At 44.5% G+C, this 25,608-nt stretch overlaps 2 protein-coding genes across 4 annotated transcripts in view; one reads left to right on the forward strand and one right to left on the reverse strand.

The window, feature by feature from the left end:
- The window catches only part of f9b (coagulation factor IXb), a 7,552-nt gene extending 3,326 nt beyond the window's left edge, over positions 1-4,226 (forward strand). Inside the window, exons 3-8 of the mRNA XM_047607834.1 lie at positions 197-221; positions 368-481; positions 570-701; positions 1,542-1,951; positions 2,661-2,805; positions 3,586-4,226. Coding sequence (XP_047463790.1) covers positions 197-221; positions 368-481; positions 570-701; positions 1,542-1,951; positions 2,661-2,805; positions 3,586-4,145 — 1,386 coding nt within the window. The 3' untranslated portion in view covers positions 4,146-4,226. The remainder of the gene's footprint in view (positions 1-196; positions 222-367; positions 482-569; positions 702-1,541; positions 1,952-2,660; positions 2,806-3,585) is intronic.
- Positions 4,227-4,680: 454 nt separating this feature from the next.
- LOC125021692 (proto-oncogene DBL) lies at positions 4,681-24,955 on the reverse strand. 3 transcript variants are annotated; one of them, XM_047607833.1, is made up of 26 exons: positions 24,465-24,955; positions 22,560-22,694; positions 22,055-22,171; positions 21,623-21,772; positions 21,401-21,525; positions 20,694-20,808; positions 20,456-20,575; positions 19,247-19,438; positions 17,392-17,583; positions 17,110-17,290; positions 16,931-17,019; positions 16,396-16,496; positions 16,204-16,270; positions 15,454-15,569; positions 15,267-15,336; positions 15,077-15,169; positions 14,899-14,991; positions 13,607-13,732; positions 12,330-12,545; positions 12,149-12,241; positions 10,978-11,053; positions 10,840-10,885; positions 8,523-8,602; positions 7,792-7,904; positions 7,203-7,315; positions 4,681-6,942 (listed from the first exon to the last, which is right to left on the reverse strand). In XM_047607833.1, the coding sequence occupies exons 1-26, from the start codon at positions 24,513-24,515 to the stop codon at positions 6,861-6,863; spliced, it is 2,952 nt and encodes a 983-aa protein (XP_047463789.1). In that variant the 5' UTR covers positions 24,516-24,955; the 3' UTR covers positions 4,681-6,860. The 3 variants fall into 3 exon arrangements, 2 of the variants coding, with proteins under 2 accessions (XP_047463789.1, XP_047463788.1); XM_047607832.1 differs by having other exon boundaries at positions 8,523-8,677; XR_007114362.1 differs by lacking the exons at positions 4,681-6,942; positions 7,203-7,315 and adding an exon at positions 8,782-8,878 and having other exon boundaries at positions 7,856-7,904.
- Positions 24,956-25,608: the final 653 nt, after the last annotated feature.

Here is a 25,608-nt window from a genome sequence, read left to right on the forward strand (position 1 = left end):
TATCATTTTAGTTCATCCATATCAGTATCTTCTTCGTGGTTTAGCCCAAACTACTCTGCAGCTACACTGACCTGTGAAGTGATTCCTTACTTCCTGACTAACTGCAGGCAGGAACCTTCAGTCCCTCATCAGCTGGAGTCAGTTTTACTTCGACAGTGACGGTAAAACTCTTCTTCTTCTTCTTCTTGTGTTTCAGATGGAGTTCTGGGCCGGATACATCGGTAAAGACGACGACAGACGAGTTCGTACGGTGACTCAGTAACACCTCTAAGCATGTGTGTGTGTGTGTGTGTGTGTGTGTGTGTGTGTGTGTGTGTGTGTGTGTGTGTGTGTGTGTCTGTGTGTGTGTGTCATACTTGTGTGTTAGACGGGGACCAGTGTGACCCGCCCCCCTGTCACAATGGTGGCGAGTGTAAAGATGGAATCAGCACCTACGTCTGCTGGTGCAAACCCAACTTTGGCGGGAAGAACTGTGAGATCGGTGAGCGACAGTCGGACCAGAGACCAGAGAACAAGTCACCAGAGACGTGAGCGAGGACTTATTCCTGTTTGTCGTTTGGTTTGAACAGAACTGATGAAGCAGTGTTCAGTCAACAACGGTGGATGTTCACATTTCTGCGTGATGCAGGACGACCGCGCAGTGTGTCGCTGTGCAGCCGGTTACCGGCTCGGTGCAGACAAAACCAGCTGTGAACCAACAGGTAAAAGAAAAGACGATGGGCAGAGGAGCAACACACACCAGTCAGCCACAACATTACGACCACTTCATGAGTTCAAATGTTGCTTTGAGATGAATAAATTATCTTTGAACTTAAAAGAAATTTTACGTTATTTGTTATTAATGGAAATGTAGAATACAGGAGTAAATGCAGACATAATGCAGACAGAACACTCGTTTTACCGTAACGGATCTGCTGTGTTGAAACACTCGCACACAGAGTCTTGTATGGCCATCTCTGTGAGGACACTCTTTGGCATAATGCATTCCCTAGCCTCTTACCCTAACCCTAACCATCTCAACTAAATCCCTGACCATAACCCTAAACTAATGTAACCTTTACCCTAAAACTGACCTTTAACCTTCATTACATGCACATCACAAGAGCAGTGAGGAGAATAAACCATGCTAGGTATCTCCATCACACTTATCCTCTTCTTGTTATGATCATAGATTTTGAAATTTAGCTACGAAGGGAAACAAACAGAACATTTGGAGTTATGGAGGAAGCCGCCACTGTCGTTAGAACATCATTAGTATCATTTAAAGCAGAAACTAACGTTCAAAAATGGCTCCAAAATAGAGAAAGTTAAGAGGAACTCTTTAGAGCATGTCGGTTTGGGGGTTTAACTCCGTGTATTGGTTTGGGATCATGGGTGCTAGTACTACAGGATTTAAAAACAGACAGAAAAAATCTATTCTTTTAATCTTTTTAAATGAACAGCTGTACGTGGTTCATCATTAACACGTTTATTTAACTTGCTGTGATTTGTGGAGAAGGGGTGGGATCATATTTTGCTTGTTGACCTCTTTTCTCCACCAGGTCAGTTCAGTTGTGGTCGTGTTGGTTCTTCCTCTCATTCTGCGGGCGGGACCTCACTGATCCCTCGCTCCTCAAACGCCACTTTACCCGAAACGCAACACAACTCCAGCGACGCCCTGCTGGACGACTACTACGATGATCTGACATTGTTCGAGGACTACATCGACCTCCTGGTGAATGACTCAGACCCGTCCAACGTCTCTGCCGTGGGCCTACGCTCATTCAAATCATCTGTGGATCCGGCCGAGGCTTCTTCCACCGCGGGGGAAGGAAACGTCACCGAGTCGCCTACAGTCAAGAAAAGGTTTGGCTGGGCTTACCCCACAATCCCCACCATCACAGCACAGGACAACTCAGACCAGAGGATTGTGGGAGGAGACCTGGCTGTTCCTGGAGAGATCCCCTGGCAGGTAAAGTTTAAGAAGATGAAAATAGAAAAGAGATGAGCTGAGACTGTATTTATACTATGGACAAACCCACGGTGACGTCACCCGTTGGGTTTTGAACCTCAAATATGAAGCCTAAAGTGGGCGGAGTCCGCGGTCGCCATATTGGATGAGCTTTCCTCCTCCCACAATCAGATACTCCAAATATGGACATGGGGGGGGGGGGGGGCGGAGCAAAAGCAGCCTGGATGTTGAGACCCGCCCACCCAACTCTCCACTACCTGTCACTCAAAGCAGTAACGCCCTTAATTATGCAGAATTTTAAGTCTTAGAAACATTGAGACCACAATCGTTTTTTGTACCAGGCTGTAAACATGTTTAATATCGTTGTGAAGTTTTTAACATGGGGGTCTATGGGGATCTGTCGGCCACGTTTTGCACTTCCGCTTTCATCGCTCAGACCTGGAGTTTGACCCCTGGCAACTGTACGGGGGGTGATATTTTTTCTTACTCTCGCATTTATTTTTTTTTATTATGGTTTAAAATTCTGCATAATTAAGGGCGTTCCTGCTTTGAGTGACAGGTCCATATGTCCATATTTGGAGCGTCCTAAGCTCATCCAACATGGCGGCCACAGGCTCAGAATCCAGTGGGTGACTCCACCATAGAACCATAGTGGGCTTGTCCAGAGGATATAAACTATTTATTTATCATGATAATGTTGTGTTTGCAGGTGGCCCTGATGGTCCACTCCCCCAGCCTTCAGAGAGCGCAGCCTTTCTGTGGGGGGTCCCTGCTCAGCGACTCCTGGGTCATCACTGCAGCCCACTGCCTGATAGAAGCTGACACCAGCAAACGAGGATTCTTCGTCCGAGCCGGTGGGTGCACCGACCAGCCATAACATTACGACCACTGACGGGAGAAGTAAATAACATTCTGCTGGGAAACTTTTGGACCTGGTATTCACTGGTGTGGATGTTACTTATACATGTAGCCCCAATGACACTCATTGACACAAATGCACAAAAACACTTTAGGAAAAACTAAACATGAAGAACACAACAAATTCACTAGATCCAATTCCCCAGAAAAGCCCCCACTAACAACATCAACACTGGATTTACGGCTCCCAAGTGGCTCCTCAGATTTCCTTGTTACTTAAATTAATTTATTACGAAATGATGTGTCTAGCATGAAAGGAGTTACTCTGAGAGGGCCCACGTCCATTCTCTGATGATCTCTGATGATGTACAGAACCATCACGTCTTGTGGATAAATGTTCATTTCGCTTTCTTTCTTGGTGTAGAGAACACGTCTGAGCCTCTTATAATTCCAGCCTGTTTGCAAAATACTCCTATTTAGGACATATTCAAAGTAAACTTAATGCTGTTCACGAACAGCTCATTCATGGTCTTGGTCTCTTTTTTAAAGACAAGACTCTGAAGTTTCAATCACAAAAGTCAGAACCACTCCAAGAGGTTTTGTTCTGGAGGAGTCAAATTTTTCGGTTCGCCTGAATTTTGGTGAACCCAGTGTTTTATATCAATGAAACCAGAAGAAAATGAGATATTGCGTCATGCAGCATTTGCTCATCAAAAATGATTCTGCTGTCCCATAAACCACCCGGAGGAATGTTAAAATTGATTCTGGTTTTCCAGGTGAACATGACGTCACCAAGACTGAAGGTCCGGAGCGAGACCACGAGGTGGCGGAGCGGCACATCCACCCCTTGTACAACCATGTGACGTCACCTTATAACCACGACATCGCGCTACTGAAGCTCGCCAAACCGGTGGAAATGTCCCTCCATCGGCGGCCCATCTGCCTCGGCCCCAAAGACTTCGTCCAGAACCTCCTGAGGGACTCCACCACCTCCTTGGTGAGCGGCTGGGGGCGGCTCAAGTTCCAGGGCCCCGAGTCCACCCAGCTCCAGAAGGTGGAGGTCCCCTACGTCGACCGCACGGCCTGCAAACGGAGCAGCCGGGAACAAGTGACCCGCTTCATGTTCTGCGCCGGTTTTTACAACGAACAGAAGGACTCGTGCCAGGGGGACAGCGGCGGACCCCACGCCACCAAATACAAGGACACCTGGTTTCTGACGGGCATCGTGAGCTGGGGGGAGGAGTGCGCCATGGACGGGAAGTACGGCATCTACACCCGAGTGTCGCGCTACTACCCCTGGATCAGCCAGACGGCAGGAATCAGCATGACCTCATGATAAAACACACTTGTCTGTGGAGTTAATGCTCTGGATGAAAAAAAAAGTGAGCAATCACACAATAAAATGTGTTCAAAAACATTTCAGCATCTACATCTACTCTGTGAAATAACAGATCTGTTCCAAAGTGAACCACTGGAACGAGATATGCTGCAGAATAATTCCAAAGTCGGACATAAATTAGGCCTGTGACCCTTAAATAAAACGAACCCTTGATTAAAGTAATGTGGTGTAGCCATACGCTGATCAGACATAACATTATGACCACCTGCTAATGTTGTATGGGCCTTGTGGGGGTGTTGAATGTTGTGGATCTGTGGATCCTCCCACAAGTACCTGATCAGTTTGGGATCTAGTGAATCTGGAGGCCAGGTGCTGTTCTTGTTGTTGTTTCTAAAGCGTTTTTGTGGATGGCTCATTGCTATGGGGTGGTGGGGGGGGTGGTTGGGGTCACTGACTTCTCCTGTCAGTGGTCATAATGTTGTGGCTGATCGGTGTGCTAAGAACGGGGCAAAAGTGGAAACTAACACAGGAGTTACTCAGAGAGTTTTTTAATCAGGCAAAATAAAACTTTACGACCCTCAATGAGTCTAAGGTACAACCTGAATCTATCTTATACATGAATATAGAAAGAGCACATCAGTCCGGTTCAATCAGATCAAGTAGTCATGTGCTTATATTCTGGCAAATAATCCTAAACATTATGCATTATAACACAAGCTCTCACTACAATTCAAAATATCAAAAACAAAGTGCAGAATGAACGGAAGCAGCAGGGACGTCTTTGTTCAGAGTTAATCTCAGGATTAGATTTAACATGTGCACATTGATTTTTAAGTTTCAACATCTCAGTGTACAAATAAGGATGTAAACATTCAGACGACGAATGACTAAAATTTAGGTTATTTTTCATTTACACATTCGCACTTTACTGCCAGTAGCTGAAGTCCCTTTCAGAGACGGAGCCTCACTGGTCCGGAGGTGAAGCGGCAGTGATTTCATGACCACGGTTCACGCTTGAGACTGGGCAGTTTAAAAAACCAGGCAGTTTTAAATGAATCTGAATTTTCTCCTGTGATATTTTTTCTGTATGTTCTGTAGTGATTCACAATGTAGCTGCAACAGTGAAAACTCTTATTTACAGTCACTAACCAGGACTTGTTGTTCCTCTACTGGTGGAGAGTAGCAGAGCCGGCACAAATAAAGCATCAGGCGTGAGCAGAACATCCAGAACCAAACAAACAGGCAGTAATGATCATCTCATTCATAAACACGACTGCAGCAGAAGCAACTGACAGAATTTTAACCTCAAAAATACATTTGGTAACAGAAGAAATACGTAAATAAACTCCTCCCTCCAAATCAAAGAAACGCAATCACAACGACGAGCTACACTGGCTCCTAGAGGAGAAAACACGTTGACTTTTCAGAGCAGGAGAAGCAGAAACATCAGAGGTCGATGCTGGTTCACGTTAGTGTCCACGTACAGCGATCAGCCATAACATTATGACCACTTTTCTAATACTGTGAAGGTCTCAGGACTCATCTGAGAATGGATATCGGTCTTCTGAGGGCGGTGAATGTTGTTAGTGGGTGGGTCTGGTCATAATGTTGTGGCTGATCAATTATAAATTTAATTCCTTAGAGGTTTCCTGTAAACATATAAAAGTAATGTTTATGCATTAGATGCATGTCATGTAAACATGATGAATTAACATAGAGCACCACAAACAGAACGTTGTCTCCCTTCAGACTGTGACGGCACATGAAATCAAATTCACCTGTGGTTCTATAGAACAGTGTAGGAATGTGAACTGGAGAAATTAACAGAGTACTACATGTACAGAGCTGCTTACCTCAGATTTTTCCACATTTCTGTATAAAAATGACTCAAAGCATCCTCAAAGTTCTCAAGGAGAACCCAGACAAACACATGAAACACAAATATCAGTGAGAGAACCCGTGTGTTTAGAAGTGTTTCCATGGTTCAGTTCCTACAAATCAGGGATTTGTCTCAGTCTGATCTTCACAACACATGTTTGTGTTGAAGTGTATGATGACGGATAAAGGAGCTTCTGAGGAGCTCAGAAAAAAGGAAAAGTTTCCACAACCATCTCCAATCCACAGTCAGATTGAGAGGAGATAATATCTCAGTTTCAGGTGTTGGGTTCTCTTTGTCTACTTTTAGGACTTTCAGCTGATGTTTTGAGACGTCTTTATGCAGAAATGTAGAAAACTCTTCCTGTTCCTCTCCTGCTATGACAAAAAAAAAAACTAAAGAGGATGTGCAGCATTTTAAAACAATCCCCAAACAAACAGCGGGTTAGAGATGATTTCTGCGTACGTCGTGTGATACATCCTCTAGTGTAGCCGACTCCTGTAGCTCCATTCAAAACACATGAAAACGGATCTATTTAAGAAGAAGAAGAAGCTGCAGTGATTAGTTTGGCACATGAACTAATGACTTCTGTGTGACTCATAAGAAAATACTGTATGTATGAATTAAAGTCCATTGAGTCCAAGAGGTCAGCTGATGAGATGTGATACGTTCTCCACGTACAGCCTTCTGAGCTGAATCCGTCCCAGTCCTGGTAAATATGTTGTGCTTCGGTCTGTTGATGATCGAGAGTCTCGGCAGAGTCCGAAAAGTCCATGAAACATGTGCAGGCAAAGAGTCAAAGAAGCAGAAAAGTCTGGAGAAGATCTGATTGGCTCTCAGTAGGTTTCTCCCAGAATCCTGTGCAGGTCCTCGGGGAGAACACGACCTTCTTCACCGCGACTTATGTTCCTCACCGTCCTGTAATGACACACAGGAAAGGAAACTCAGGAATATTTCATCATCTTATCTTTCAGGCCTGGATTTAAACACTGATCAACCATAAAATTATGACCACCTTCCTAATAGTGTGCAGGTGACTCATCAGAGAGGGGACATGGGTCTTCTATGGGGGGAATTGTTCCAAGATGGTTTTAATGTTGTTCACTTCTTCTGTCAGTGGTCATAATGTTGTGGCTGATCGGTGTATATTGGTTTGTAATATCCGTAGCCTCCATTACCACATTCCTGACGAGTCCTCATGCAGCAGCTGGATGACGTCCCCGCAATTAAAGATGATGTCATCAGTGCTGGCCATGCTGCTCTCGACCATGACCCTGTAGCGTCCGGCCACCTGCAGCAGAGACAGACGAGTCAAAGCTGTTTGTTGTTTCACCTCCTACCTCTGTGTTCACCCCCATTAATGTGGATTAATCCCTCATCCAAGTAGCGTTAGCGTTAGCACCAGCTGATCCGGTAGTGACAGGCAGCAGAACCAACCCATAAAGATGGAAGACGCTAAACAGCACGTTGGTCCTCTCCATGGGACATTTGAGGACAAAAACACCAAGAGGGACCAGTGGAGACACATAAAGTATCATCACACTCTGCAGGAAGGAGTTTTCTTTCCAGCTTCAAATAGCACATGAACCAAGCCAAGCATACGTTAGCCGGGGATTCTGCTAGCACTTGGGCTAATGCGGCTAACAGCTGGAGACAAACCAAGACAAAGACAAGCCCACCAGAAGGTCCAGTCTGGTTCATGGCGGAATGAATTTGTGTGAAAATCAGTAATAAATAAATAAACTGCAGAGTGAATCAGCGTCTCACCAGTGGGGACGGCTGGTCTTCGTCCTCTGAGTCTGACAGGGTGGAGAGGTCTGTGGCGCCCCAGTCCTCCAGACCCTCACAGATCGCCACCGAGTGAGCAGGAACCGGCCAACCTGCCACAGACCACTTGTTAGCCATGAAATACACTTAAAACGCTATTCAAGGTTCAAGGCAGCAGCATGTGACACTATCCATGCAACAGGCCAATATAATATCAGCAATATAACTGAAAAAAACACTACACATCCATGTGGTCACCAGTTCCCTTGGCCTTTTTCTAGACAGTTTTTCTAGACAGTCCAACTTTTTTTTCTTTCTGAATATTTTGACTTTTCTCAACATTTTCTCTACATTTGCTTTTTTTCTCACCTTATGGAATTTATTCTCAACATTTCAACTTTATTCTCGACATTACAACTTCTGGCTAGATGTTGTATTTCGACTTTATTCATGACATTTTCACTTGTTTCTCCTTATTTCGACTTTATCTTGACATTTCACCTTTATTCTCTACACTGTATCTCAACTTTATTTAAAATAAATCTACCTCCTCTGATTTGTTTTCTCATGTTTGGCCCTAATAATCTTCTGTGGGGTTAAGAGAAAAAAAAAGTAAATAAATAAAACCAGCCTATATACAACAGTGTAATGTACGGCTGCAGCCCCCTGCTTCCTGGTGGAAGAAGCTGGACTATAGTGATGTGCTTGTTTTCGTTCTTTTTGCAACTCACTGCGTCGAGGCGACTGAACCACGGGGTCGGAGTGGGCGGAGTCCCGTGGGTTCCGGTGGGAGTGGCTTGTTGGCGAGGAGCTGTGAGGAACAGGAAGACACGCTGAGCAGCCTCCCACCGACGCGCCTCCCCACGACACACACATCTCTGATGCACTAAAACCGCATCACCATGGGAACAAGACACGGGCACGACAAACGGGACAAGACGACAACAACAACAACAACAACATCCACGGTGTCACAAAACAAGCTCGTACCTCATTCTGTAAAGGACTGCAGCATTCCACTTAGTCCACATATATTGCAGCGTCTGATTCCATGGGTCTGAGGTTATCACTCATTTAGATCAGATCGCTGTAATATATGGAAATGTTACACACAACCAGACCACAGAGCAGCAAATTATCCAGTGTGCTTTAGTCTGGTTTAGGGGGCAGATACATGGAATTTGTCCCGTTTAAAGTTATTATAATTTAATTTCGTTCTAGACTAATACTAGACCACGCCCCTTTTCATCCCATCCTCTCCAACCCTTTTCACTCCATTTCTTTCTACCCTTTTCATCCCATCCCCTCAGCCCTTTTCATCCCAGTCTATCCGACCCTTTTCATCCTATCCTCTCTGACGCTTTTCATCCCATCCCCTCAGCCCCTTTCATCCCAGCCTATCTGACCCTTTTCCTCCCATCGTCTCTGAAACCTTTTCATCCCATCCTCTCCAACCTTTTTCACCCCATGACTTTCTACCTATTTTCATCCCATCCCCTCAGCCCCTTTCATCCCAGTCTATCCGACCCTTTCATCCTATCCCCTCTGACCCTTTTCATCCCATCCTCTCAACACTTTCCATCCTCTCTAATCCTTTTCATCCTCTCTGACCCCTTTTCATCCCATCTCCTTTGAACCGTCTCATCCCTCCGTTTGTTTGCCTCACGTCCTGTCTACCAATAAACTTCTTTCTCTTGTGCTCTTTTTTCATTAGTCCAATTAAAACAATTACAGAAATTAGCTCCATCTGAATACATGAACCCATCTGCTAAAATAAACCAGAATAACCACAGAGGCCGCTCTTAAAATGAAAACCATCACAGTGATGTCATCATTCATTTGTTAGTACGAATCTAAAAGTCCTAATGATCATCTCGTTCTCACACACTGAGTTGTAAGTGAGTTGAATATAGTGACTAAAAGGATAATGCTGGAATTATTCAGTTCAGGCAACAAATCCCACGATCCATCCAAAACCAACACTCAGAGCTCGTCTCTCAATTACTTGTCAAATTCCAGATTTTATCAGTGTTTTATGATTTCTATTATATCATTAAAATTCGGTTACTAGGTCCAACTTTCAGACGCCCAGTGCCTATAATCATAGCAAAGAAAGAACATACATCGATTGGCCATAACATTATGACCAACGTCCACAAGATGGCTTCAATGTTATTTACTTCTCCTGTTGGTGGTCATAATGTTGTGGCTGATCTGTGTATAAAGCATGTGGTTTTGATCATTTCCTGGAATCTGTTGTCAAAAAGGAAAATCTCCTGGATAAAAATCATAAAAATGTGAACAGTTTGAGGTGTTAATCAAGTTCATAACATGCTAGCATGCTATCATACTCCACAAACACTCAAACACCAGCTCCATTATTGACACCTGGACTAATATGAACCAGAGCAACAGCTTTCTAACAATTAGCACTGACTCACATTTAGGGAAATATCCAACACTCAGCTCACTTTTACGCTCACCTCAGGATCAATAACTTAATTCATCAGCAGCTCTACTCTGTGTTAATGCAGTGGATCTCCACCGTGGTCTACAGCACTTTAAACCCTTTAATCAGAGCTTGTTAAACAGGGGAAACAGGTCACGTTGGGATGAAGCAGAACGCTGCAGAAGTTTGCAGTAATCATGTAGCTGAAAATCAACAGCTTGAATTTTCAGAGCCAAGCTCAGTGTTGCTCCATCTGCAGGGTTTGTTGATTCGATCGTGAATGCCAGTTCTCAGGGGTGATGACGAGCGTGCACACTCATTCAGTCGCTTCAGTATGAGATACTCTGGTTATTTAAATCTTCCATCACCTCCAGTGATTTTCATCCCACTTCAGTATGACATATTTTGGTTATTCCATCTTCAAATTATTAAAAATATAAACATTTCACATCAAAAATGAGTCTCAGCATACATTACAAGGCCCTGCCCTCCCAAACCATCATTATCTAAGACGCTGCATGTGCGAGGAACGGCTTTTCTTGTAAAATGTCGCTGTGTGACGAGATTTTTGTCAGATAGGAACATGCAGAGAGAATCACCTGTCAGAGAGAGGGTTGTCTGAGAGTGAAAGAGGTGGAGTCTCATCTGTGGAGAGGAGAAGACAAGAAGACTTCTTTAAATAATCGAACCAGACACGTCGAACAGAATCACAGAGGAACCCGGACACTGATATGAACCTTGACGTAGCTTCTGGTTGGTGAGAATCTTTCGGATCCCATTCAGCCAAGCAACTTTGATCTCCAACGTGGGAGCCTGGACAGACAAGCACATGCACATTCAGACGAAAAGACACCGTCTCTGCAATTAGATGTAAAATATATAGCGAATACTGTACAAACGTTTTAGGCAGATGTGGGGGGAAAATGCTTAATATAAATAACGATTGTTTATTTTTATCAGTTCAAAATACAAAGTGAGGGAACACGAGAAAAATCACATCAATATCTGGTGTTTCTACCCTTTACCTTCAAACCAGCATCAGTCCTTATGGGTTCACTTGGACTAAGTCAGGGATTTAGTCGGATCATAGACTCAGTGGTCGGTCAAGGAAACTTAGAGCAGCAGATGAAAAACACATCAAGATTATTTCCCTTAGAAATCTGAAGACGTCCAGCAGAGACATCAGCTCAGATCTGTCAGAAACCAGAGGAACCCAGGTTCATCATCTACTGTCTGGAGACGTCTGGACACAAGTGGTCTTCATGGAAGAGCTGCAGCCAAAAATCCATCCCTCTGACATGGAAACAAGACCAAGAGACTCAACTATGAACCAGAACATAGGAACTGGGCTCAGAAACATCTGGACTGATGAGGCAACATGTGAGATATTTGTCAGTTTGTTGACTGAAGGGCTGGAGAGAGCGACAATAATGAGTGTCTGCAGGCAACAGTGAAGCATGGTGGAGGCTCCTGGAGAGTCTGGTCAGGATTAATGGTCCTCAATGCTGAGAGATACAGGCAGATACTGATCCACCATCAACACCATCAGGGAGGAGGAGGACTGGCCCCACATTTACTCTGCAGCAGGACAAAGAGCCCAAACATCCAGACAAGGTCATTAAGAACTATCTTCAGAGGAAAGAAGAACAAGAAGTCCTGGAAGTGATGGCATGAACCCCCCAGAGCCCTGGTCTCAGCATCATGGAGAGAGTCTGGGATCACATGAAGAGACAGAAGATCCGTGGTTAGTTCTCCAAGATGTTTGGAACAAACTACCAGCCGAGATCCTTCAAAGACTGTGTCCAGGTAGAAGAACTGATGGTGAACATTTACATTTAGTTTCCAGCATTTTTTCCACACCTGCCTAAAACCTTTGCTCAGATATATATGTATAAAAAGGTCAAATACCTGAACTATGTAAACCACTTCTCTGCCACTGTACCAGATTTCAAATTTCTTTATATCTCCTTTCACATTTTCCGTGATTCCAACCGCACTCATCTACAGAGAGAAAAGTCCTTATGATTCACTATAATAAGAAGCAGAGAGTGTATCGTAGAGTCTGGTATAGTTTCTTATGTTTGGTTACTCTGAGGCAGGACTTGAAGCTGTAGAAGGGCGTCCTGTCGTGGTTGTCCTCGTCCCGGCGCTTGCAGAAGAGCAGGGCGTGCTCGTAGAGGAAGAGATGTCTCTGCATGGGCTTGAATCTGGCCAGCTCCTTCATTCGCACTGCCGCCCGTTTGTGGCTGATCCACACGCTGAAGCCGCCCTGCATCACCACACGGCCCAGCTGGCTCAGATCCCCCTGAGTCAAAGATTACAAAACACGCCACAAACACGCTAAATCCACCAGTACGAGCATCATTCATCATTCACTACATATAAACAGTGGTGTGAAAAAGGGTTGTCTCCTTCCTGTTTTACTTCTTGTTTTTGCATGTTTGTCACTTAAATGTTTCAGATCAACCCTACGTGGACCTCTGTGAAAAAAAATGTCTGCTCCTCCTGTTAAAACAAACTGTGGTTTATCACCTGAGTTCAGTTCCTCCAGCCACACTCAGACCTGATTACGGCCACACCTGTTCTCAATCAAGAAATCACTTCAATAGCACCTGCCTGACAAAAGCCCAGAAGATCTTCAACATCTAGATATCATGCAGAGATCCAAAGACATTCAGTAACAGATGAGAAAGAAAGTCTTCAGATCTATGAGTCTGGGAAAAGGTTATAAATCCATTTCTAAAGCTTTGGGACTCCACTGAACCACAGTGAGAGTCATTATCCACAAATGGAGGAAACATGGAACAGTGGAGAACCTTCTCAGGAACAACCGGCCGACTGAATTTACCCCAAGACTCATCCAAGACGTCACAAAATACTCCAACATCCAAAGACCTGGGATGGTGGTGGTTTGATGGTCTGGGGCTGTTTTGCTACTTCAGGACCTGGAAGACTTGCTGTGATAAATGGAACCATGAATTCTGCCAAAAAAATCCTGAAGGTAAATGTAAAGCATGTGAGAAGCTGAAGAAGAACTTGGGTTCTGCAGCAGAACAATGATCCAAAAACACACCAGTAAGTCAACCTCTGAACAGATGGAGACAAACTACATGAAGGTTGATGCTGGAAAATCCAGCAAAATGAGGCTGAATTATGACAATTCTGCAAAGATGAGTGGAACATATTCTCCACAGCCTTCATTTAAAAACTGTATTTTGTGTTTACTTGTGTTTTATCTTAATTTGCTTGATCTCAAACATTTAAGTGGACGAACATGTAAATAATTAAATAAATCAGGAATCACACCACTGTAAAAGAACCATGGTGATGTTTCATGAATGTAAACGTCCTGGTGGTGGCTGCTACCTGATACCCGGTGATGGCGATCTGATGCATGGAGTCGTTGACGGACTTGAGGAGCTCCAGCATCGAGTCCAGAGCCTCCTGCAGTTCACAGCGGTGTCGCTCCTCTGCACAGTGTTTCAGCAGCTCCTGGACCAAGACACAGCAGCTCTTACTTCATCTGGTCCCGTCTGCTTCGTCTGAGCGCTGATTTAAATCAGAGCTCTGCAGATTAAATCTATTCGTCTGTTTGCATCCTTCTGTCACTGTCTCTTTGTTCATGCATCAATTCAGACGGAATATCGACCTTTTCCCAACAAAACTAATTACTGAACAGACGACCTGTCCACATTTCTATGATTATAGAAAACAACGCTCACAGAGAAAGACAAAGTTAACTGTGTTGGAGCAAAGGGTGGATGAACTGGAAATACGACAAAAAAGAATCACAAGAATAATAAATAGAAAACAATGCAGAGATCCAATAAATCCATTAGTCCTTCAGTTAAAATCACAGTATTCTGTAAATTATGTTTAAACTCATAAAAAATGTGACCAATCAACATTCAGAAAAGATCTGAAAAAAGAGAAAGTAAGAATAACTTAAAAGGAACAGAGGTTTTTTTTTTTTAAAGGACTAAACTGAATCAGCTCATGGAACAATCTGAACGAAGAAACCAAGGAATCAAAATCAAAGTTTAACAAAACAATTAGAAAAATATAGTAAAACATGTTGGTATCTTTTATATGAGCTCTGTTTTTATGTTTAAATTTCATTGACAATGAAGGAATTTAATCTAAGTTATGTTTGTCGTACCCATTGTGTAGAAAGGTCTGCAAACATTTCATTTTTATGTTTTCTTTGTATCATGAATTGTATCTTTAGAACTAAAATGGAACGTGACTCATAATTTTATTTTATTTTATCATTATTTTGCTGCTCATTATGTCGTTGTTTTTTAATTTCTTGAGGTGAAGGGACATTTTATATCAGATTCTTCCTCTTTCTGCTCCTTTTCATTCAGATTTGGGAACGTTTGTGTTTATATTGGAATTGTTCTGCTTTTAATCAATGAATGAGATCGATAAATAAAACCAGTCGGTGTAAAACAGAAGCAGGGTCCAGAGACGAAGTCAGAATCAGATAATAATCAGGAGTCTGTTTGCAGTCGCTCTGATAAAGTCAAAGCTACAAGGAGATAAATAAGAGATTTACAGGAAAAGCAAAATGTTTTGATGCTTTGTAAAGTTTCTGGTTGTGTAGAAGTGTTTGTGTCACTGCTGTGTTTTTTATTGTTCATTTCTAAGTCTCAAACCTTGAGTAGCAGCTGGTACTTGGTGAGACGCTGGACCGGTTTCAGGAGGTAAGAGTCCAGACCCAGCTTGTGGTCCAGCTTCTTCTGACACTCCTGCAGAGAAGGAGAGACACTGAGACCCTCTCTGCACATGTGCAGGTGAGACAGTGAGTCCTTTATGTTGAACCTGCGTCTCTACCTGGAAGAAGGGCGACTCTGAGCACTGTCTCCATAGCAACTCGGAGCGAGGCTTGTTCTGACAGTAGCGCTCGTACACCTGGAACTTCTCCTTCTGCTCACACACACAAACACACACACAAACACACACTGACACATGCTGCGCTGCATCGCTGCACATTACGTGTCCCTCTGTGTTCGTACGTCCTCACCCGCTGCAGGAAACAAGCCCCCACCCTCTCCGGCGTCTCCAGGCAACCCTGCAGATCCCGGAGGAAGACCCTGATTGGACGATCCGGGGGGGGGGATGAAAGGAAATGTGATCAGCGGGGGGAGAGGAGGGGGAGACCAGGACAATTCAGCGACAGCCTGTGAGCTCGGTGTGTGTGCGGTGCTCGCCTGCTGTGGAACTGGTAAATCTCTGGCATGTTTCCGAACAGAACGTCCTTCTGGCTGCGCAGCGCCGGGGGGAGGAGGTCGGACAGGGACGGGTCCTCCATCTCTGCCCTGTAGCCCTGAGGGGAGCAGAGGGAAGGAGAACACCTCCCTCGTTCACGCAGTCTGAATCAGATCAGATCCTAGAAACCTGGAGCTTATTCTGATAAAACTGATTATACACAACACACCGAGACGTTTACGCTGCAGAGCCGAGCACTAACTACTGGTTCAGGTCTGTGGAGGATGAACGAGAACGGATTATCTGACACGGGAATCAGGAGAAAAGGTCATTTTCTGAACCTAAATCCATCTGAATTGTGCTTTTTGTTTCATTTATTTTGTGTTTGTGGATAAAAACTGAAGAAACTGATAGTTTTCCACAGTGATTAGGAGCCACAGACTTTGGTTTTAGAATCTTAATGAAACTACTTCTCAGTAGTTGGACTTTTATATTTGATGCATGAGTCTGTTAAAGTTCTGGTTTGAATTAAAAGTGTAGAACAGTTTCCTCTCTAGTGTCGCCACCTGCTGGTTGTTTTGCTCTATCGTCACATTTGATTTTTTAGTTTTGTGTCGTCATCCTGTGATATTTTACTGTCACAGGTTCAAACTGCACAGTCTTTTCATTCAGTACATGTGTTAAATATTTTCTCCACTGAGAGGGTTGGTGGTGGATCCTGAACCAGATCAGACCAAATAAAACAAACTCACCAGAAGAACCGAGAGCAGCTCGTCCACGTAGATCCTCTCTGTCGCTATCAGCTCCTTCATGACGTGACTAGAGAGAGTGAAACCTGGACGTGAATGGACTGAATGTATGAGCGCACACACACACACACACACACACACACACACACACACACACAGAGCCGCTGTGAGAGGTCAAAGGTCAGGGCGACGCACCGTGTGACCTGCTCCGGGTTGTCCTCCGCCTCCGAGTCCGTTTCGGAGTTGGGGCCGTACAGGCAGCTCCTGTTGCCTTGGTAATCGTGCATCACCTCTATCTGGAAAAACACACAGCGAGTTTCCATTCAGGCTGGAAATGAGCAAAACCCGAACATCTGGTTCTAAAAACCTCTCAGATATATCGAAAGATAAAACACTTCTACTCTTTCAGACGTAAAATCATCTCTGAAGTCGTCATGTGACCAGTTCAGTCCAAACAACTCAAAGTGACGAGAACTTGAGAGAATTATGGGACATCAGGTAAAGACCAGACTTCACCAGAGTTACAGCTCAATCACTAAATATTCAGTGGAAACAAAGACTTCGTCATCAAAGTTTCAGAATTATCTCTTTTATTTTGTAAAAAACACAGTTAGAGTGGACGTGTTTCTTCTGGCAGGAGATAAAATGTGGAGAAAGAAAAGTGTGATGACTTTATATCAGAGCCTGACCTACGCATCAGAGACCCGGAGCTGGAGCTGGGTCGTCTCACCTTTCGCTGGCTGTTGTTTCTCCTCGCGGCTCTTTTACCAGGAAGGAGGTCAAAGGAGAACTTAGAGTTGAGGACGTTAAAGTCCACACCTGTGGACAGAGGACTCCATCACTCTTCGGTGAGACGGAACATTTCCGTCGCTCCGGATGATATGGATGATGAAAGATTAAACCCTGTACCGTGTTTTGGGGAGAAGAGGGGCGACTTGCAGCGTAGCGAGCTCTGCTCCGGCTCCGGTCTGGGGGCCACCAGCTGAATGGGTCGAACCTGGACGTCGGCCAGTTTCTTCAGACACTGCTCTCTGTTCCTGATCATCGACTGCATCGAGTTCAGCTTCTCCGTCACCGAGGAGATCTGAGACTGGAGAGGAGCAGGGGAGAAGTGGGTGGGGAGGGATGGAGGGATGGAGGGAGGGGGGCAGGTCTTTCATTGCAGTGATTGGGGGGGGGGGCGGTACCTACCTGCAGCTGGGGGGTGAGCATGGCCTCAAACTCCAGGCTCAGGATGTCCTGGCTGCTCCTCAGGGCCGACGGCGCCCTCTCCTGGTGGCAGCTCAGGTACTGCAGCGCCTCCTGGGCTCCCTCCTTGGTCTGGAACCTGTCCACCATCTGGCTGGCCAGCAGGTAGGCGCCGTCGTCACACCACCGCAGCGCCTGAACGCAGCATACAGCGCAAAAAGAATTACAAGATCACACGTTCTCTACATAGTACCCAAATAACGGACTGCTGTGACAACCTAATTTCCCTTTGGGGATGAATAAAGTAATCAATCAATCAATCAATCCATCAATCAATCTATCTATCTACCAAAAACAATACTCCGGTAAAAGTAAAAGTACAGATTCAACTCCTTTAATCCAGTAAAAGTGTGAAAGTACAGGCTCTGAAATGTGAAAGTGTTTTTTTCTTTGCCATTAATGAAACAACAGATCATTTCTCTGGTACTTCCTTGGAGTTTTCTATCTGTAAATATCTGCAGCTTGAATCCATAAAACAACCTGAACAAGGAAACATATTAATGTGGCAGCAGCAGAGATGATTTAAGTTAATATATTCTGTCGTAGGGACCTGGTTAAATGCCTGATGTTAACTGCATCGTCTTTTACGTCACGTTATGAAATTAAAAAGTAATAAGTCTGTTTTTCCAATGGAAGGAGTAGAAAGTAAAGGTATTAGTGTACAAACGTACACCAGAAATAGAAATACTCAAGTAAAGAAAAATCTACTGAAAAATTATTCTGCTTCATTTCTTCATCAGGAGAAATAAAAGTTCCAGCGCGTTGAGTTCTGGTAAAAATAAGAACAAAGACTGAACAACCAGCTGAATCAGTTCGATGCCTCGTCTTTGTTTCACATTCTGATAAAAACCTCAGAGAATTTATCATTCTGGTGAAATCCAACAGGATTTTGAAACCTGGTTCTTTCTCTGATCTTAAATTTGCTCCGACACAAACTAACGGACGAGCTCCGATCAAACGCACCGACTCACATGATCGTACATGTAAGAATGACTTCACATCATCTCACTGCTGCTGTTTATTTAGTTCACTTAGAATTTATTTAAAGTCAGAGCAGAAAATACTGAAATGGCTTCAGTTCTTCAGCTCCTTCTACTTGAACATGTTGCTCTGAACCAACGTAACGTAACCGGTGAAGTTTCCTTTTAGCAGAATCAAAAAGCCACTTGTGTGTAACTTGTTTTCCTGTTTTATGTGTTTTTTGGATCCACGACTGGACCAGGTCTTAAAAAGAGACTTTTAATCTCAGTGGGACTTTTCCTGGTTTCTGGCTAAATACAAATAAATAAAGATAAATAAATAACAGGGCATTTATTTAGGTATTTATTTATTTTTATTATTCAGAATCTCTTTATTCTCTTTATTGGCCAAACGCACAATGAACACAGTAACTTTACCTGGTCAATCAGCCACGTAACATTAAATAAAAATTAATATAGCAAGAAAAAAAAATACATATAAACAATTTAGAAGAATGAAAACTGGAAAAACACAGTGATGCAACGAACGAAAATAAACACAGACAAGAAACGGCTGATGGCATTTTTCTTTACGCTCTAGTCTCAGACTGTGCAGTTTATTTTTATTTATTTAGACTTAATGGAACCAGGAAAAGTCCCACTGAGGTTAAACTGGTCCAGTCATGCAGCCATTCATCCCACAAATAAATCAATAAATAACATTTATTTGGTAGTGAGGTTTATTTCTGTATTTATTGTTAATTAAGGCAGAGCTGGTCGTCCGTAGCAGAGGCGTCTGCAGCAGGACTCCTGAGTCTAGTGCGACCTGAGTGTTTTACCTCCTCCAGTCGTAGCTGCAGGTCTCGAGCTCGGATCAGCGCCGCCCTCTTGGTGCGAATGGCGCCGGTGAGGACGTCGCAGAGATGCCGCAGCTCGTTGCAGCGCTGCACGATGAGGGCCAGGGCGTAGTGGTGGCTGGTGGCCAGCTGGTGACCGTGCAGGATCAGAACCTGGGCCCGGGCCATCTCCTCCTGGGAGTCACAGCCACAGAAACTTCATTTATTACAGATCACTCCTCAAAATATAAACCTAAAAGACTCGACTGGAAAAGGACAAACCGCTTCAGGTAATTCATTAATCCAACAACGATGGGAGAAACGACCACAGCTTCATCCAAACATGTTGTATGGATTTATGAAAAGGGATTAACTAGATCAACAGTTGTGTGCAGTTGCAACTGAGTGATTATAGTACTCAACAGCGAATCAGTTTCTTCACGTATTTGTTTTTTGTCTGAATTATGATGAACTGGAACGATGTCAGTGTCTGCGCTTTGTCGTGTTACTTTAATTTAAATGAGGAAAAATTATGAATTAAAATAAAAGAGCAGAGAGAAGAAATGCCTGTGTTATAGATACAGAGTATATGATAAATGTAAAGTAAAAAAATGTAAAATAGCAGATTCAGTGCAACAGTAAATCATGTGTAGCACAGATTAAACTAAAAGCAGGAATTTAAGAAAACAAATACAGGAACTTCTCAACTATAAACGTTCACAGTGAACGTTTTTGAGCTAAAATGAGGGAAATGAAGCAGCAAATGGACTTAAGACCTGATTAAAGTAACACTTGTATCCTTGACTTTTAAAGACTTTTTAAGGGCTTAAAATGGGATTAGTGAAGTTTAGAGTTTTTAAGACTTTGCATAAACAGGTTTTGGTTTTATTAAGACCTGGATGACTCAAAGTTATTAACCATAAAGACCGGGGGCGTCTGCACAGCTGTGATATGAGCGCTGCTTTATTTGCTGCAGGATGGACTCATGTGAACGATGTTAGAGCGCACTCTTCTGGTCAAACTACGTCACCACAATCACACCAGGAACCTTTTTTTTCTGCATCAAACCCTGTAAAACGTGATCTGTCCCTGATGAGACGGTGCATGAGCTCCAGAGGACGTAGAGGACGTAAAGACGTGACGCTAGGGGGCGCATGCTATCATGCTATCATGCTATGATGCTATCATGCTACGTGTGAGTCCATGTGTGACCTGAGCGCGTTTGTCCAGCGTCTCCAGGTCTCTGAGCAGCTGCTCCGTCTGAACTCCTGTCGCTCCCAACGAGCCGATCTCCTTCTCCTGGACGGAGAGACGCTCCAGCACCTCCTCCATCTGCAACAGGTGGACACACAGAGAGACGCTCCGTCACCGCTACGCTCACGGCTGAGGCCACGCACACAAACACGGATCAAACACGGATCAAACACGGATCAAACACGGATCATCTCACCTGCTGGAAGCTGCTCTCGTACTGGAGCAGCTGGAGATACTGCTGCAGCTTCAGGTGGTGTTTCTCAAAGAAGCCGTCGAACGCCTCCTCCATGTCCCTGAGCTGAGCCAGGAGCCTGAGACGCACCACACAGAAAAAAAACTAATCCATGCAATCACAACTAAAACGTGTTCCAGCCGTACTTTTATATCGTCCACGTTCATCCAGACATTTATCACTGCAGCTGTTTGATTGAACACGACTAAAGCTTCAGTTTAAACCAAGCTAAACTGATTTATTAGTATAGTGACTCACTGAACCAGCTGCTTCCTTCATTTTATCATAAAATGTGTTTTAATGGGACCAATCTGATTAATATTCCACCTGAAATAACTTCAGACTCAGACCTTCCGTCTGTCCAACACTTCAGCTACAGCTTCTAATAAAAAAAATAACTTTATCTCTGTCATTTTATCCTCGTAGTTTATCTTCTGTAAATCTTCCATAGAACCAAGCTGAAGTTTTTCTTTGGACAGAATTCATGTAAATCTTTTAACTGTAAACTTTCTGTTTTCTTTTTGACAAACTTAGCTTTCTATTTAAAAGTTTTTATTTTTTTTTAAATAGTTTCTTCTCTAACACATCTTCTTCTTTGAGCTTATCTGAATTCTTTATGTGTGAACTAATAAAATAATAATAATAATAAAATGGAACATTTGTGAACCGACCTCTGAACCGTCTCCATGTCTGACTGGATCTCTCTCTCCTCCTCCACGTCTCTTTTTGACGCCTTCACCGTCTCCAGGTTGGACATGAGCAGACGTCCTTCCTTCATCACGCTCCGGATGTCGTCCTGGCGTAAAAAGGACACGAGGCCTCAGATGTCAGTAAAACACAGGAGATGAGGAGGGAGCAGAGAGAGGGTTAGAGAGAGAGAGGAGGGCAGAGACCTTCATCTGTCGGTATCGGTGAGTGTGTGAGTGCAGCAGGAACTCGATGGCGCTGGATTCGTCCGGGAGTTCGGCCTCCGACAGTTCGGAGCCGAAGCTCTGCAGCAGCTGAGCGATCTCCTTCACCGTCACCGCGAACGTCTCGATGGACTGGAGACACCAACAACGTGGTTTAGCTCACGCTCATTCACCTCAGTGTAGCTCTAACCTGCTTTAACCCGTCAGCCACAACATTATGACCACTGACAGGAGGAGAAGAGGAAGTAAATAACATCTCCTGTGCAGCACCTTCATCCACTGCTGGATGAAAGACCCAAACTAACAGCATCCATCCTCTCATAGACCCACGTCCGTTCTCCCATGAGTCACTTGCACAATGTTAGGAGGGTGGTCATAATGTTACGGCTGATCGGTGTTGATGGTTCTTGGTACCGTGCGGAGGACGATCCAGTCGCTCTGACAGTACTCCACCTTCGCCGTGAAGTCCGACGCCAGGTGGTTTTCGTCGATGTAGCGCAGGAGGTCTCCGACCGAACGCAGCATCACCACCTGGAACAAAGGGGACCGTGTAGACCACGTCAGACAACATCAGACCACATCAGACCACATCAGACCACGTCAGACCACATCAGACCACATCAGACCACATCAGACCACGTCAGACCACATCACACCACATCAGTCCCCAATCAGACCCTGATCAGACCCTGATCAGACCCCGATTAGACCCCGATTAAACCCTGATTAGACCCCGATCAGACCCTGATCAGACCCTGATTATCAGACCTGAGAACGGTTCCTGGTCTTCTCTGATTGGCTGACTGGAAACCACATGATTCTAAACCTCACTGAGAGGAACCAGGAAGTTACCACATGTGATTCCTGGAGCTAAAGGGTTAAATGTGCTGCATCCGACTGGTGAAAGTGTGAAACTCACCGGCATCTTTAACAGGAAGTCGTCCTGGCTGAAGCGGAAGCCCAGGTCAGTGCTGGACGAAGGGCTGGGGGCGGAGCTCATCAGGCCGGTGGGGCGGAGCACCAGGACCAGGTGCAGGTTACCAGGAAATGAAGTCTGGTAGAAGAGAGAGGAAGTTATTTATTTAACAGTGACACCGTTAATTAAACCTTTAACGCATTAATTAGTGGAGGTTTCCTGCCTCCAGGACGGTTTCACTGGTTTAACATGAAGTTTAAGATTAATTCATCTGAGGAGCCGACTACTAGTGACGCACAGATCAATATCCATTCCTCTGATACCAGCATGAATTTTACTCAGTATCACGTCAGAAAGGAAACTACACTTTGCATCTGCTTAGTTTATATCGTTAGCTCACCAGCTAATGTACGGTGGCCCTGAAGGTCAAAACACAACCACGTTTCAGGGTAATGACAACACTTCTAGTTTCTGATTGGACAGAACCTGTGATAAATGTGAGTCCTCTTTAGTTACTTTTCCAAACCAGTAATCAGATTACAGTTACTATTTTTCCCGTTCTGTGTTTTTGCTTTGCTTGTCTGTCTTATATTGGACAAGAGACGTTTTCAGCATGAAGACAACTCAGTGTAACACCACAAAGAGACACACAAATAAACAGGAAATAACAGGAAGCTGGAAATACAGACACTGTTTAGAGTTTGTGTCAGATAAAGATATTTCTCTGTCCACTCTGTCCTGGAGACAAAGTCCTGTCTCACTTCAAAAACACAGCATAAAATTCAAAGAAAGAACTGTTAAATTATTTGCTGAACGTAACTAATAAAGTAACAACCAATCACATCAGCTCATAATCACGTGTTCTGTCCAATCAGAGACAGGAAACTCTTGTTCCTTCTCTTTTCAATCTGAGACGTTGTGTGTTTTGACCTTCAGGGCCACCGTACTGACGATATTCACACCTTTTATTTCTTCTTCTATTATTCACCTCATCTAAACTGTAAATAAATGTTCTTCTAGAAGCGTAACAAAGCTTTCCAGACACAAACTCGTGTCAGAGCCTGAACCTGCTGCAGGCAGAGTTATTCCTCCTCCTTCCTCCACATGGCCGGGTTATATTTTACAGCCGTGGCTCAGTGACAGCTGACTGCTGCTCCTAGTGCAGAGCAGCAGAGCTCAACACAGCATCAGCATCCTTCACTGTCAGTCTGGAACGAAGCTCGGCCTCCTAAGCCTCAGCAGGTCTGACAGTCACCTCCTCCTCCTCCTGCTGATAATCAAACCTTTAACTGTGTCTCAGTGAGGACGGTTTGTCTCCCAGAGACGAAGCTGTGGAGCTTTTTACGCTGACGCCGCCAAAAGACACAACTTCCCCTGAAGTCGTGACCTTTAAACTCGACGCTGCTGATCTGACACATGGACCCTGATACCGGCTCCCACAGCAGCCATGATGGAGGCTGGATGCAGACCTGTCAGCAGCACATGTTCCTTCCACAGCTGATTACAGCGTCAAGTTATTTGGGAGCAGAGTGTTGGACATGAAGCCTGCAGAGACACAGCTGCAGCCCAAACCAACACTCTGTCACTGTCCTGCTGCTCTGCAAACACTGAGTCCAGACTGGATCCAGGCTGGATCCGGTCTGGATCGGGTCAGCGTCCTGAGGAGCAGGAGCAGGAGGAGGAGGAGGAGGAGGAGCAGGAGGAGGAGGTTACATCCCTCCAACTCTCTGAGCTGCACTGAGCTGCTCATCCTCTTCTGTGTCGCAGCACCGAGGACTCTGTGAATCTGAACAGAATCTGACTCCTCTCTCTGCTGCAGTGTCCTCCCCGTTTGGAGCCTCCCACCTCCCTCCCACCTCCTACCTCCCTCCCACCTCCCCAGCTCCTCCCGGTGCAGCTGCATCTTACCGCGGCCCGGCGCAGGCGGGGAAACCCCCGCAGCGGGTTGGACTCGGCCATGTCCGTCCTGCGCTGTCCTCCCCGGAACCCGGGACGTCTGCAGCGGGACGTGAGGCGGTGTCGCCGGTGTCGCTGGAGTCGCTGGTGTCGGGAGCGAGCAGCGGAGCCGCAGAGATGGCACCGTAACCTCCTCTGCAGTGTCCGGACGCGGCGCTGAGTGCGCAGCTCCGCGGAACGAGTCCGGCTCCGGACCAGGATGATGCTGCTGCTGCTGAAGATGAAGATGAAGATGATGATGATGATGCTGGGGTGCGTTTCATTTACCTGACGTCAAAGGCTAAAGAAGTTGCCCCCCGTCACGCTTCCACCGCGGAAAACGCTCCTGTCATCATTGGGCTGCTGCTGTCACCTGACCGGAGGAGGACTTTAATGTGCGGGTCGTTGTTTGAAAGACGAGGCGCCGTTTGTCAAGTTGTGAACGTTCAAATGTTAAAATGACAAAATGTTCCAGAAATAAAAAAAAAAAAAAAAAAAAAATGAGGCGGAGTCATTTTTATGTCACATTTACAGCAACATTTATGGATTTTTACATATTTACTATTTTTGTCAAATTAATATTAAATGTTATATTTAAATGTTTTATAGCATTTAAACATTTACACATTTACATCCAACATTTAGTAAAAGTGACTTTGAAAAATTCACACTTATTTTTTTTCATGTTTTTGAGCAAAATCTGGGGAAGATTGTGTGTTCATTATATACATATATGATAAATAAATAAATAAATAAACAAGATGAATAAATATTATAGGACTCGAAGAAAGAGAGACTTATTGATCAAACTGTTTCCACTGGATCCGCTAGGTGGCGTTGGAAGCTCATGTGAAGCAAATCAAAGCTGCTACACAAGATGAGACTGGATTCAACTTTATTGTCGTTACACAACTTTCAGTAATAAGCAGCGAGTGCATCATAAATAGTGTTGAATATCAGAGGTTTGGTTTCTACTGGATCGATGATATTTACAGACATTTCAAACCCACGTCACATGACTTTTAATTATTTAAGTGAATGATATTTTTTATACGTGGATCCAAAATAAACGGAGCTTCATCAGAGGAACTCTCTCTTATCACCTCTGATTTCCAGA

This window comes from Mugil cephalus, chromosome 15, assembly GCF_022458985.1.
Source record: "Mugil cephalus isolate CIBA_MC_2020 chromosome 15, CIBA_Mcephalus_1.1, whole genome shotgun sequence".
In the NCBI taxonomy this organism is placed as follows: Eukaryota; Metazoa; Chordata; class Actinopteri; order Mugiliformes; family Mugilidae; genus Mugil; species Mugil cephalus.